Source organism: Plecotus auritus, assembly GCF_963455305.1.
Source record: "Plecotus auritus genome assembly, chromosome: 3".
Lineage (NCBI taxonomy): Eukaryota > Metazoa > Chordata > Mammalia > Chiroptera > Vespertilionidae > Plecotus > Plecotus auritus.
The window spans coordinates 124,152,947-124,167,090 of NC_137772.1; the positions used below are offsets into that span (position 1 = coordinate 124,152,947).

Consider the following 14,144-nt stretch of genomic DNA (forward strand, 5'->3'; position numbering starts at 1 on the left):
TCTTAGAAACTGCTTACAAACACATCAAGATAAAGGAAAATGCATGCATTACTTCTAGGAATAACTAAGTAGACCAAAATTTAGAATTGTAAGTGTACAAATGTTCCACAGATCACCTCTGCAAACACAAGACAAACAAAGAACAAGCTTGGAGGAAGGAAATTTATATATATATATTCAATCTCATTCTCAATCACTCTTTCTCAGCTTGATCTCCCAATCTCTCTTTTCCTCTATCCATGTCCCTGTCCCTGTCCCTGTCCCTGTCCCTCTCCGACCTCCAATTTGATCCAACTACTATAATCCCTTCAAAATAGATCCCCACATAAAAACCTCTAAAACTTCCCTGGCCCTCAGCAGATTCTTGCTAACCAACATCTAAGATGCCATGGCTTCAGATCCAATAACAATAACAATAACCTTGAAGTTGATGAGGCTGAGGTGGGATTTGGTCATCAAAGGCTTAGCCAAATGGGCAGCCTCTGGATCTTCTTTAGGGACACTGGCTGTTGTGACTTGCTTTGAGACTGTTAGCAATCATATCAGCTAATAGGGACCATCCTGGTCACAGACTTGAAAAAGCTCAGCTGTGCTTTCCAATTTTAACAGCTTGGAATTAACTTTTAGATATCCAGTCAAGTGCTCCATCAATATGAAGGCATTACAGATAATCACAGGTGATTTTTCCATTAATATTTAAAATATAGTATGTTTCATGACAGCACAAAGTGGTAACATCTTTTATGGATCTTGGACTTTTTACTTAGAAACCACGAAGCCAAGGGTTCCTGGAATCAGTCCCTGAACAATTCATTTTCTAGTTTAAGGGTAATTTAAAAGTATTTTTTCCAGCCCATCAATTCCTCATAACTGAGAAAACGATAGTGTGAAACAGGCTACTTTTCTTCAGTAGATTATTTTTTTAAATCCCAATGATGGTATATTAAGGAAGTCAACCCAAATGTTCAGCTTATTACATAAAGAAAAAGAAACACTGTTATACACATATGCCGATTCACCTGCTCCTATCTGGAGAGAGAGGTGCGTTTGTGCAGGAGAACCATGCAAGCTGCCTGCCCAGCTGCCCCACTTACAGTTAGCCAGCCGGCTCTGCTCGGGCTGCGTGCTGTCCAGGGACTGGGTGCTGGAGACAGAGGTCACACTGGAGCTCCGCATGAAGCCCAGCGCCGCCAACTTGGCTGCGGGCAGGCGTGAGTATCCAGGAGGACGAAGTCCAGACTTCGGTAGACAGGATTTGGCAGCATTCAAACTGGAGGCTTTCTTTAAATCTGCTAAAATGAACCCAAACAAAATATATATATTTCTCAGTTGAAAGCAAGATAGACAATATACAGAGTGTGAATATTAATCCAGTTATGCCATAAATATGCTATGGGTAACCTTGAAGGTCCAATCTAGCACATTCACAAACACACCTTCCTGAGAAAACCCCTTGTATGAACCTTTTGTTGGTTGTAGGAATGAGGTGGAAAGGGCCCAGACTGTGGTCTGCCAGGTTGGAATCTAGGTTGTACCAATTACTAGTGGTGTACCTTTGGACCCATTACCTAACTCTAAGAACCACAGCTTCCTTCCCCAGAAGGAACTGAGGATCACAAAACTGGCCTTGTAGGTTTAATATAAGTATCCCTGCCTATAATATCAAACTTGACAGGTACTCAAATCAATGTTAGGTTTCTCTTCTCCTTTTCTAATTCTTGCTTTTGTGTTAGTACAAACTTCAAAATTAGTTCCAGACATATGCAAATCTAGCTATTAAAATAAGAAAACATCTATATATATAAAAGCCTAAGCAACCGAACGACTGAATGACTGGTCAACCGGTTGCTATGACATACACTGACCACCAGGGGAAAGATGCTCAATGCAGGAGCTGCCCCATGGTGGTAAGTGTGCTCCCACAGCCAACCTCCCATCACCAGCCAACCTCCCACGGCCGGCTGGCCAACCTCCCGTGGTCCCTCCCCATGGCCAGCCAGCCCCCCTGATAGGGTCTGATTGCCAGCCAGGCTAAGGGACCCCACCTGTGCACAAATTCATGCACCGGGCCTCTAGTCATGATATAAATCCATCATCTCAGTACCACTATGTCTGAGCAGTATTCTTATTATCATCATGACACTACAAGAAGCCTCTCTGTACCAGATAGAAACAGAATGTTATCAAGATACAAATACTCCATGATACAAAATTTAAAAAGAAAAAGGGCCAAGTCACTTAGTATTTTATACATACATATATATATATATATATATATATATATATATATATACACACACACACATATACATATATACATATATACATATATATATGTGTGTGTGTGTGTATGTATGTATGTGTGTGTGTGTGTATATATATATATATATATATATATATATAATAAAAAAATATGCTAATCAACCGGGATGCCATAACAGGTCGACCAGACAGGAGGAGGTTGCACGTGCAGTGTCGGGGGTAGGGCGCAGGGGCCTCTGAACGCCTGCGCTGGTGGAGGGCCTGATCAGCAGCAGCCGCAGCTGTTTCAAGGGCCAAAGAGGGAGGCTGGCAAGCAGGCTGCTGGCAAGCAGGCTGAACTGCTGACCTCTGGGAGAGAGAGAGAGGCTTGGCTTTCTGATCACCCTGCTTTTCTCTCTGGGCCTTGCCAGCAGCCACTGCCACTGCTGATCAGCCCCGCTTCTCTCTCTCTGTGAGAGGTCAGCAGTTCAGCCCGCTCGCCTGCTGCACGTACAACCTGGCGTTCGGTCGAGTCTTAGGTCGTCTTGGATGTTATGACCCTGGCTTTTTATATATAGAGACTAGAGGACTGGTGCATGAAATTCTGCATGGGGGGGGGGGTGTCCCCTCAGCCCAGGCTGCACCCTCTCCAATCCAGGATCCCTCTCACAATCCGGAACCGCTGGCTCCTAACTGCTCACCTGCCTGCCTGCCTGATCACCCCTAACTGCCTCTGCCTGCCGGCCTTGTCACACCTCACTGCCCCCCCGGTGGCCTGGTTGTCCCCAACTGCCATCCCTGCTGGCCTGGTCAACCCACACTGCCTGTTGTTTAGTCATTTGGTCGTCCCTCACTAACCCCCCTGCTGGCCTGGTCGCCCCATGCAGCCTGCTGTTCAGTCGTTTGGTTGTTCCTCACTAACACCCCTGTCAGCCTGGTCGCCCCACGCAGCCTGCTGCTTGGTCATTTGGTCACCCCTCACTAACCCCCTGCCAGCCTTGTTGCCCCACACAGCTGCTGTTCAGTGTTCCATCCGGTTGTTTCGGTCATGAAGGCCCCTGGATTTTTATATATTAGGATAGATAACTAAAAATATGTATTGCATATTGTAACAGACATAGATGTAATATATAAGAACAACAGCACAAAAAGGAAGAATGAGTAAATAGAGCTACAAAGGAGTAACATTTCTCTAGCTCACTGAAAGTAGTATAAATATTAAATAGATTCTGACAAGTTAAGATGTATCTGGTAAGCCCTAGAGCAATAAAAATATAGCTAAAAATCACTAAAGGAATTAAAATGATACACTAGAAAATATTCCTCCTCATTACTACTTTCTTTAACACTTGGTGCAAAAGAAAGTAGTAATGAGGAATAAAGAAACAGAAAAGAAATGAGCAGACAGAAAACAAAAAGTAAAATGGCACATGTAAATCTAACTTCTAACTCTATCAATAATAACATTAAATGTGAATGTATAAAATGATCCAATCATCAGGCAGAGATTGTCAGACTAGATGAAAAAAAAAAAACAGATAAAAATATAATTCAAATAATTCAAATTTGCAATTAGTTTAAAAGTGAAAGGATGGGAAAAGACACATTGTGGAAAGAAAAACCATCAGACAGCTGGAGTGGCTATACTCACATTAGACAAAATACATTTTAAAACAAGAAAGAAATAAGAGGGATATTTTTATCATGGTAAACAAAATATAGCACTAATAAATTACATACTCCTAACAACAGAGCCCCAAAATACACAAAGCAAAAACTTCCAGAATTGCCAGGAGAAATAAACAATTCAAAATAATAGTTGGAGACTTCAATATTCCACTTTTAATAATGGAATGACTAGGCAGAAAATCAGCAAGAATTTAGAAGACTTCAATACTATAAACCAAATAGATTTAACAAATATCTACAAAACACTCCGTCCAATAGCAGCAAAAAATACACAGTGAAGAAAATGTAGGTTCATATGAAGAATAATACAATAATTAATAAAAATAGTACAAAAATAAACTGTTTCACCTACAACTGTAAACCTCCTTTTGCCCCACCCTATTCATGCTCCTCAAGTGCATGTAAAATATTTTCTAGGATAAACTATATATTAAGCTATAAAACAAGCATCAGTAAATTTAAAAGGATTGAAATGACATAAGTACATTCTGTTATCATAATGGAATGAAATTAAAAATAAAAATCAGGAGGAAATTTGTCAAGCTCACAAATATGTGTAAATTAAGAAACACACTACTAAATAATCAATGGGTAATAGAAAAAATCACATGGCAATTAGAAAATACTTTTAAGATGAATGAAAATGAATACATGCCTCAGCAACAAGGCAAGAAAATAATATAAAAGATATGCATATTGCAATCAAAAGCAAAACTTTATTTGTTAATGACATTGCTTGTATAAGAAAAATCATATAAAATCTAAAAGCTATCTATATACATAAAAACCTAAGTGACCAAATGACCAGTCGACCAGTCGCTATGACTCATACTGACCACAAGGGGGCAGATGCTCAATGCAGGAGCTGCCTTCTGGTGATCAGTGAGCTCCCAAAGCATGAGCGCCGCTCAGCTGGCTGACCCATCCCTGCAGCCCACCAGCCCGGCAGCAGTCACTCACTCCCTCAGTAGCCCTGCAGGTCCAATCTCCAGAGAATGGGCCAGGCACTGATGGACTGGTGTCACTAGAATGATCCCGACAGCGCTGCCAGCCTCCTGGAAGTTGGCCTCGGGCACTGTGGCCACTTCCCCTCCCTAGACACTCCACAAGGAAGAAACAATATAAAAGCGATCACTAGGTGGCTCCTGACAACCAGTGCAAAAGTCAGCAGAACAGATCTGGATCCCAGGCCAGCAAGGGCATCCCATCATCTGCCTGGAGGGCTAATTGCATCCAAGCCCCACCACACCCCCCTTGGGTGGGCACCAGATGCAGGGCTCATGGCTGGTGAGCACTGCTGTGGTGGTGCAAGCCTCTCTCAATCGGGACTGACTGGGCGCTAGCCTGTGGCAGGCACAGCAGGGCCAGGATGAGCAGGATCGGCAGGCAAGAGTGGCAGGTGGCGTTGGACTGTGGGTTTTGGCCCGATCTCTGAAGGCCATCCCAAGGGACCCCACCTGTGCATGAATTTGTGCACCAGGTCTCTAGTTAGAAATAATAATGAGCTTAGCAAGGTTACTGAAAAAAGTTCAACATACAAAAGTCAATTGTATTTGGACCCAACTGCAATGGATAGTCTAATGACTAGACCGAATAGCTTAAAAAAATAATTAGGAACTACACTCAAGGGTCAGATTCCATTTTTTTTTTTTTTTTTGGTTTGTTTTGTTTGACTACTAACAGCTATCAAGTCTCAAACCCCCTTCTATACTCCCCACCCCCTTTCTGCCATATCTGGGAAAGTTGATGAGAAAGCCCAGTGCTCCTTCCTTTGACACCTGCAAGAGATTCAAACTACATAAGCCACTGCCCACTTTCATGGGAGTCCTACCCCAGCCCCACCTAACAACAACAACAAAATGTTGAGCCAGGTTCAGACATGCCAGAGAGACCTCAATCCTATATAATAAAAGGCTAATATGCAAATAGACTGAACAGCAGAACGAATGGTCAGTATGATGCCCACTGACCACCAGGGGGCAGATGCTCATTGCAGGAGCTGCCCCCTGGTGGTCAGTGTGGTCTCACAGGGGGAGTGCCACTCAACCAGAAGCCCTGAGCCAGGATCATGGCTGGCGAGCACAGTGGTGGTGGCGGGAGCTTCTCCTACCCCTGCGGCAGTCAGACATCCCCCAAGGGCTCCCAGACTGCGAGAGGGAGCAGGCCGGGCTGAGGGATGCCCCCACCCACCCCGAGTGCACAAATTTCATGCACCAGGCCTCTAGTTATGTAATAAATGTCCTCTTGCTTTGTGCATGGTTTAATTGGTCTTTACAAACTGAATTTTGGGTGGGTCCACCCTACTTCTTCAGGGTGACTACAATAGGTGCTGTGATCAGGATACTGAGACAGTGACCACCCATGGGGGAGTCCTTGTTCTTGCTTTGCTTGTTGACTGGCAACTGTCCTCTGAGCTGCTGTTTCCTGGTGAGCTCCTGCTCTGAGCTGCGCTGCTCATGTTGTACTAGTGAGCCCTCCAGAGCCTTTGTAATGGATTTCCCTGACCTACTCTGGAATTTTCAATAATTAATTAGATTTTAAGAACAGGAATATGGGATTCAGGTGGGGCTATTTCAGAGTGGCCTTGGGTCATGTACTTTATAGGTTGGACCTATCTGTGCATCTTAGAATGAAATTAAGACTAATGCTGAGCTCAGGGGAAAGACTACCGGTGTTATACACAGGCTCACTGTGTGGTCACTCATGGAAAAGCAGTCATTAGGGGGAAAAAGAGAATAAAAAAGGAACCATGTGAAGTGCTGAGGCCTGCACTAAAGAACAGATGGCTCAGCAGTCCCCTTACATTCCTCTGTTGCTGCTGCTGTCTACATCTCTGTCACAATAAAAATGCTGATCCAGAGAGTTATAGAGAAAACTCCATGGCATCTCTGTGGCACTGCAAAGGAGTTAATTCAAACCTTCTTAAACCCAGGGTCCTTAAATCCTATAAAGCAACCACTGCCATGGGGGAGGCCTCCAACCCTGGTGGATACTGATTTGCAGCTCTCTGATAAATTTTATAAAACACTAGAGGCCTGGTGCAAGGATTCATGCACTGGTGGGGTCCCATAGCCTGGCCTGCACCCTCTCAAAATCAGGTTTCGGGCTGATCCTCGCAGGCCTGGCCCAAGGAATGTAATAGTGCGCAAAGCGGCAGGCAACCGGGGAAGAGCCCAAGCCCTGGCCATGCGCCACACTGTTCCCGCTCATCCTGGCACCCTGTGCCTGCTGCCACTGCTGCCACTCACTCGGTAGCACTGCCACAGAGGCAGGAGAGGCTCACGCTGCCACAGCTATGCTCGCCAGCAGTAAGCCCAGCGTCTGGCACTCAACAGTCAGCTGAGCGGTGCTCCCCCTGTGGGAGCTCACAGACTACCAGGGGCAGCTCCTGCGTTGAGCGTCTGCCCCCTGGTAATCAAGGCATGTCATAGCAACCAGTCAAACAGTCAACCGGTCGACCGGTTGACCGGTCATTTAGGGTTTTATATATATAGGTAAACATAGTACAGAGAACCCCCAGTAAATACAACAAAGGCTTAAAAAGAAAGAGGGTGTAGGAAGGAGGGGGTAATAGAGAGAGAAAAAAAAACACACCTGGGTATAGCAGAGTAAACCACAAACTAAAATAGATGTCCACAGTTGGACCTAATTTTGGAACTGGAAATCCAAAATTTACTAAAATAATTTATACAAAAAACGAGAAAGGGGCACCGACTGACTGTTGTACCTCTACAACACAGCTTCCGAATTAATGCTAACATCTGCTTAAAGGCACCAATTAGCAAACTTTCGTAGCCTTAATCAATATTGAGGTTTAAATTAAGTTATCCCTGGGGATCTCATTAAATTTAAACAATGTATCCCCTATAATATTCTATAATCTTCAGAAAATTACTAAACAAAAAATAGAGGATACACATATGCTTCACTTCAACCACAAGAATTATCATCTTGCCTAAATTTCCCAGTTTTAGCACATAGCACCCATGGCCCTAAAATATCCCAGTGAACATGAACACTCAATTATGAATAAATTTAATTAAAATAAAATTTGTAACACATACAAATTGGCTTGACAAAATGGGACCCCAGGGACCATACCTCCAATTAAAGTAGTTATTATGGCCCAATGTAAATTAAAGCAAAGCCTGAAAAGATTGAAACTCATTATACAAGCCCACTGTTTCTCCATTTAACAATCTATTTGACCTGTTTTTAAACCTGAAATAAATGACACTTCACAGTGGATTATGCAACCTTAAGGCTATGGTGCTACTCATTAAGACCTCTGACACAGTATTATTGAAATTACTGACTCCATTAAATCAAAAACTGGAAAATAGTTTTGCTGTTATAGATCTGGATAACATGTTCTGTTCAGTTGCAATTTCAACAGCCTCTCAGCCAGTTTTCTTTTACTTCCAAAGGGACACAATACACCTTTACATGGTGGCTACCCATGGGGTTCCTCACAGCCTTGCCATCACACACAATCTTTTCAGACTAGATCTTAACTGTATCCAACATTTTCCAGGAGCTCAGGACTACCATGACATTGATGGCATCCTCCTCTGTGGACATTCATTTGACACACTCACTCAGGAAATACAAATACGTAGTGCAAGGCTCTGCCATCTTAAATTCCTAAAAATTATTTGGTAAACTGTGGGGTACTCCATCCCTGACACTGTCAAGAAATAGCTCATGATAGTATCAGCCCCCATAATATTAAAAGAAGCCCAAGATCTTTGGGTCTCTTTTGGGTTCAGGAGGTCAAATATTCTTCATTTGAAAATTTTACTTAAGTCCATTTATGCTGTTACTTGCAATTCAGTCCTCCTTCATTGGGGTCCCCTCCAAAAAACGGCTCTAGAATCTGTCCAAATTACAATGAACAAGCACTTCCATTAGAGCCCTCAGAGACTCCCTCACTGAGCAACTTCCTCTTGTGCCTCCTGGAGTTTCTAGACCACTCACAATGACTATAATTTGCTCATGGGTTTTAATGCAAGAACTGCCCTCCTTGGCCCTGCACACTACAGCATTAGAATGGCAAAATGCTTGACACATGCTGGTCTCTCCTGAAAAGAGAAGCTCTCATTGGCCCTGAACCTTTGACACCCAGCGCAGCTAGCGAGATTTTCTTGCTATAGGATGGAGCCAAACTAAGGCCTCTGGCAGATCCCACCTACAGGAGTGGGTAGCCTCCCTGTCCTCAGTCCATTGCCTGATGCCATAGTGCTGAAGATCATTCCGCTCCCAGACCCCTTTGCTCCCTGGGAAGTCTTTTGGGTCAACTGATGAACAGCAATGGGAGTTTTACAGATGAAAGCATGGCCATCACATGTGACAGAGCTTGTTGGAAAGCTACTGCTCTTCATCCTTTAACCAAAATGCCCCTGAGAAAAGATGGGACCAAAGGGTCAGAACAATTAGACAAACTTCAGAAAGTCATCCCATTTGTATACTTTTACTCTCTGAGCCATTGCCTGGCTGTCTGTTCCCTGCTCAATGTTGCCCCTTTTGAGGTAAAAAGCAAACAAACTACCAAAAATTCTGGATCTTTTGTGACAGTCACCCAGAATATAACTCAAGCTCACACATGTTTCCACACCTCCTATAGCCACAATACACGATCTCACCAAAGACAGTCCCTGTCCACTTTTGGAGTTTCACCCATTTCTGAGAGTGAAAAAGGCAAGCATTTGGCTTCTCAGAACACACAAGGCTCTTGAACAAGGTGTTTGATGGAACTTTCACCTTCCTTTTACTGGCCTCAGGCTGCAGGCCTCATAGAGCACCATCCTGTCTTACTAAACAAGTTCAAATTCAATTAAACGATATAGAGCACATTTTAATCAGTCAAATATCAGGGCTCTCCCTCTTCCCAGATCTAGGATAGCCCGGCGCTCCCTCCTTTGGAACCCATGGGAAAGTCCAAACACACAAACACCTACCTTAGTCTGAAACATGCACCCTACCCACACCCTGATCACAATAAAGTCCTTTCCCTGCTCTCTCCATGCCAATGTGCACCTGCTTGAGAGGGCGGCCCTGCCCTCCCCAGAGAGCTCAATTCTGTAAGCAATAATTTTCATACTCTCTTGAGGTGTGTATGGCATCACCAACCTCCAGTAGGAAGGTGAGGCACTTGAGGTTTTCCATTCCATTAGCTATACAGTCACCTCATTCGTGAAGTTCCAATAATGTGAAAACCAAAGTAGAGGGTTTTTAAATAATTTTATTAACCTTACTAGTGGCCGGTGCATGAAATTCATGCATGAAGGGGGGTTCTCTCAGTCCAGCCTGCACCCTCTCCAATTGGGGAACCCTTGGGGGATGTCCAACTGCCAATTTAGGCCCGATACCACAGGGATTGGGCCTAAACCGGCAGTCAGACATCCCTCTCACAATCTGGGATCATTGGCTCCTAACTGCTCACCTGCCTGCCTGCCTGATTGCCCCTAACTGCCTCTGCCTACCTGCCTGATTGCACCTAATCTCTCTATCTGCCTGCCTGATTGCCCCTAACTGACCTTCCCTGCCAGCCTGATCACCCCTAACTTCCCTCCCCTGCCAGTCTGATCTCACCTCCAACTGCCCTCCCCTGCTGGCCTGGTTGCCCCCAACTGCCCTCCCCTGCTGGCCTGATCTCACCCCCAACAGCCCTCCCTGCCAGCCTGATCTCACCCCTAAATGCTCTCCCCTGCCAGCCTGATCACCCCTAACTGCCTCTGCCTGCCTGCCTGATTGCCCCTAACTGACCTCCCCTCCCGGCCTGATCTCGCTCCCAACTGCCCTCCCCTGCAGGCCTGGTTGCCCCCAATTGTCCTCCCCTGCCAATCTGATCTTGCCCCCACCTGCCCTCCCCTGCTGGCCAATTTGGTTCTGATTGGTCAGTGTCTATGCCAATCAGCATCAAAAGCTTCACCCCCTAGGCAGCCATTGGCTCCTCGCACTTCATCCAGATTTAGTTCTGATTGGTCAGTTTCTATGCCAGTCAACGTCAAAAGATCTGCCTCCTAGGCAGCCATTGGCTCCTCACAGTTCACCCAGATTTGGTTCTGACTGGTCGGTTTCTATGCCAGTCAGTGTCAAAAGCTCCGCCTCCTAGCCAGCCATGGGCTCCTCACAATTCACCCAGATTTGGTTCTGATTGGTCGGTTTCCATGCCAGTCAGCATCTCCAGGCCTATCTCCAGGCCTGATCAGAGAGGCAGGGCTGATCAGCAGCCCCCGTAGAGGCTTGGAGAGACACAGAGGTGCAGCTGCTGGCAAAGCCCAGAGAGAAAGAGAGAGGCAACGGCTGATCAACAGCTGCCACTGAGGCTGTGGATCAGACCCTGCCTCTCTGGGACTCTTTCCGGGCCTGATCCACAGCCCCCTCGGCAGTCAGTGCTGGGTCACCACGGTAACCCAGCACTGATTACAGGACTGACTTCCAGTGTTTGGTTGAGCCTTCTGTCAGTTGTTACAGACCCTGGGTTTTTATATATTAGAATACCAAAGTGTCTGGAAGTATGAACTGCATTGCTTCTAGACCACAAAGCTACTTCATAAAAACACTGCTCTGTAATATTTCACTTTACTTTACTATTAATCAAATTACCTCAATATTTTCCTAATACTAAATGGACATTCAAACAATTTTGGTATGAGTTCATCCATATATCCAACGTGGTTCCATCAGGGATAAGTTTAACACAGCAATATAATACTTGTTCTCTAAAACTACAAAACATTACTGATAAGAATCAGAATACACAAGTAAGCGTCCATAGATTAGAATACTTGATATTGATAAGATGGCAATACTTCCCAAACTGATGGACAAATGCAATGCAATCCTTATCAAATCCTAGCTGGCTTCTTTGCAGAAACTGACAAGCTGATATTAATTTCATAGCACACAGAATAGCCAAAATAATCTTGAAAAACAGAACAAAGTTAGAGGGCTCACATGTTCCAATTTTAAAACTTAGTTTAAAGCTACAGTAATCAAGTCAGTGTAGCACTAATACAAAGTTAGATATATAGCTTAATATAACAGAATTGAGATTCCAGAAATAAACCCAATATTTACAGTCAATTGAATTTCAACAAGGCTGCCAAGACCATCCAATGGGGGAAAACCAGTCTTTTCCAGAAATGGTGCAGGGATAAATGGATACACATATGCATAAGAAGGATGTTAGAGTACTATCTCATAGCATGTTAAAAACAATTCAAAGTGGATTAAAGGCCTCAGTGTAGGTGCTAAAATGATAAAACCCTTAGAAGAAACCACAGGTATAAATATTCACAAATTCAGATTAGGCAATGATTTCTTATATGTGACACAAAAAGCATAAGCAACAAAAGACAAAATAATTGAACTTAATAAAAATTAAAAGCCTTTATGCTTCAAAGGATGCTAACAAGAATGTGGGGAGAAAACAACAATGTAAGAATGGGAGAAAATATTTTCAAATTATATATCTGATAACTTTTTAGTATCAAAAATCTACACAAATAAAAGAGAAACATGCAAATTGACCATACAGCTACTACGCCCACCAGCCAATCAGAGCGAGTATGCAAATTAACCCAACAAAGATGAAGGTTAATTCGCATACACAGGCATGGAGCGAAGACTGAAGACAGCATAGAAGGAAGCCAAGCACTGCAGAAGGGAGCAAAGCTGCAGAGAAGGGAGGGAAGCGAGGCAGCGGAGACAGGGCGGGGGGCGGGGACCGGAGTGAGGCAGCTGAGAAGGGAGCAAAGCCTACCTCGGCAGGCTTCGTTCCCTTCTTTGCTTCGCTCTGGCCGCAGGAAGCCCTATTCTTGCAGGAATAGGCCTGAGGAAGCCCTGTTCTTGCAGGAATCTTCCTGCAACGGGCCTCTAGTGTATAAATAACTGCATAACTCAGTAATGGAGAGAAAGTAACCAAATTTTAAAATGGGCAAAGGATTTCAACAGACATTTCTCCAAAGAAAATATACAGATAGCTAATAAGCATATGACAAGATGCATAATATCTTAGCCATCAGAAAATGCAAATCAAGATCACAATGATATACACTTCACACTCACTAGAGTAGCTATGATAAAAAAAAAGACATTAACAAGTGTGAATGTAGGTGTGGAGAGAGTAGAACCCTCATACACTGCTAGTGGGAATGTAAGATTGTGCAACCCCTTTGGAAAATAGTCTAGTAGTTCCTCCAAAGGTTAAACAGAGAGGTTCTATATGACAGAACAATTTTACTTCTACATCTGAAATGAAAGAATTTCTCTACTTGTAGTGGCATTATTCATAATAAAAGGTGGAAACAGTGCAAATACACATGAACTGGGGAGTGGATAAGCAAAATGTGGAAGGCCAATTCACTGGAATATTTTTCAGCCACAACAAGGAAAGAAGTACAGACACGTGCTACCATATGGATGAACCCTGAAAACATTAAGCATGTGAAAGAGGACAGACACAAAATGTCACATATTCTATGACTCCATTATATGAAATGTCCCAAATAGGCAAATCTATAGAGACAGAAAGCAGATTAGTGATTGCCAGGGGCTGGGATTTGGGAGAAATGAGGAGTGCCTGAAAATGGGTACAGGGTTTCTTTCATCATGGAGTCATGAAAATGTTCTAAAATTGATTGTAGTGATGGGTGCAAATTCTGTGAATATACTAAAACAATTGAACTGTGTCCTCCAAAAGGGTTATTGTATATACTATATGAATTATATCTCAATAAAGCTATTACATTAAAACAAAAGTTTAAGACCATAAACAAATCTTGCATTCAGTGCAGTAACAGGCTTACATTACCTGTAGCAATGACTGTTTTCCCAAATCTCTCTCAGAAACTTGGCTTTCAAAGGGCCTGTGTCAGACAGAGAACGGGTCTGTCACTGTGAGCCCTCCACCAAACCCCTTAAATAGGCAGGTGGAAAAAATGTTTATGCAACACATCAAAGACACTTCCAAACACATATAACCATAGTGGAGAAAGTAATTAAAATAGCTTCAAAAATGAATAAACATTTATAAAACCTCTAGAATAAAATATTCAAATCCTACACAAAGAATCTGTCTCTTATTTTTATCTGACAAGATTTTACAAAAAAAAGATAAGAGATTTTGTTGCTATTGAATGCTTTAAAAACATGTTGCTCTTTCAAAGTAATACTTTTTTCTTTTGAAAGATAAATCCTTTGAAGATTGC

The 14,144-nt window shown here is 43.4% G+C and overlaps 1 protein-coding gene across 8 annotated transcripts in view; it reads right to left on the reverse strand.

Moving 5' to 3' along the window:
- Window positions 1-14,144, reverse strand: part of MTUS2 (microtubule associated scaffold protein 2) — a 611,667-nt gene that overhangs the window by 323,311 nt on the left and 274,212 nt on the right. For 7 of the 8 annotated variants that reach the window (XM_080658484.1, XM_080658486.1, XM_080658485.1 and 4 more), the window contains one exon: window positions 1,095-1,292. In XM_080658484.1, the coding sequence (XP_080514610.1) occupies window positions 1,095-1,292 (198 nt within the window). The remainder of the gene's footprint in view (window positions 1-1,094; window positions 1,293-14,144) is intronic. The other variant, XM_080658487.1, reaches the window with a different exon arrangement.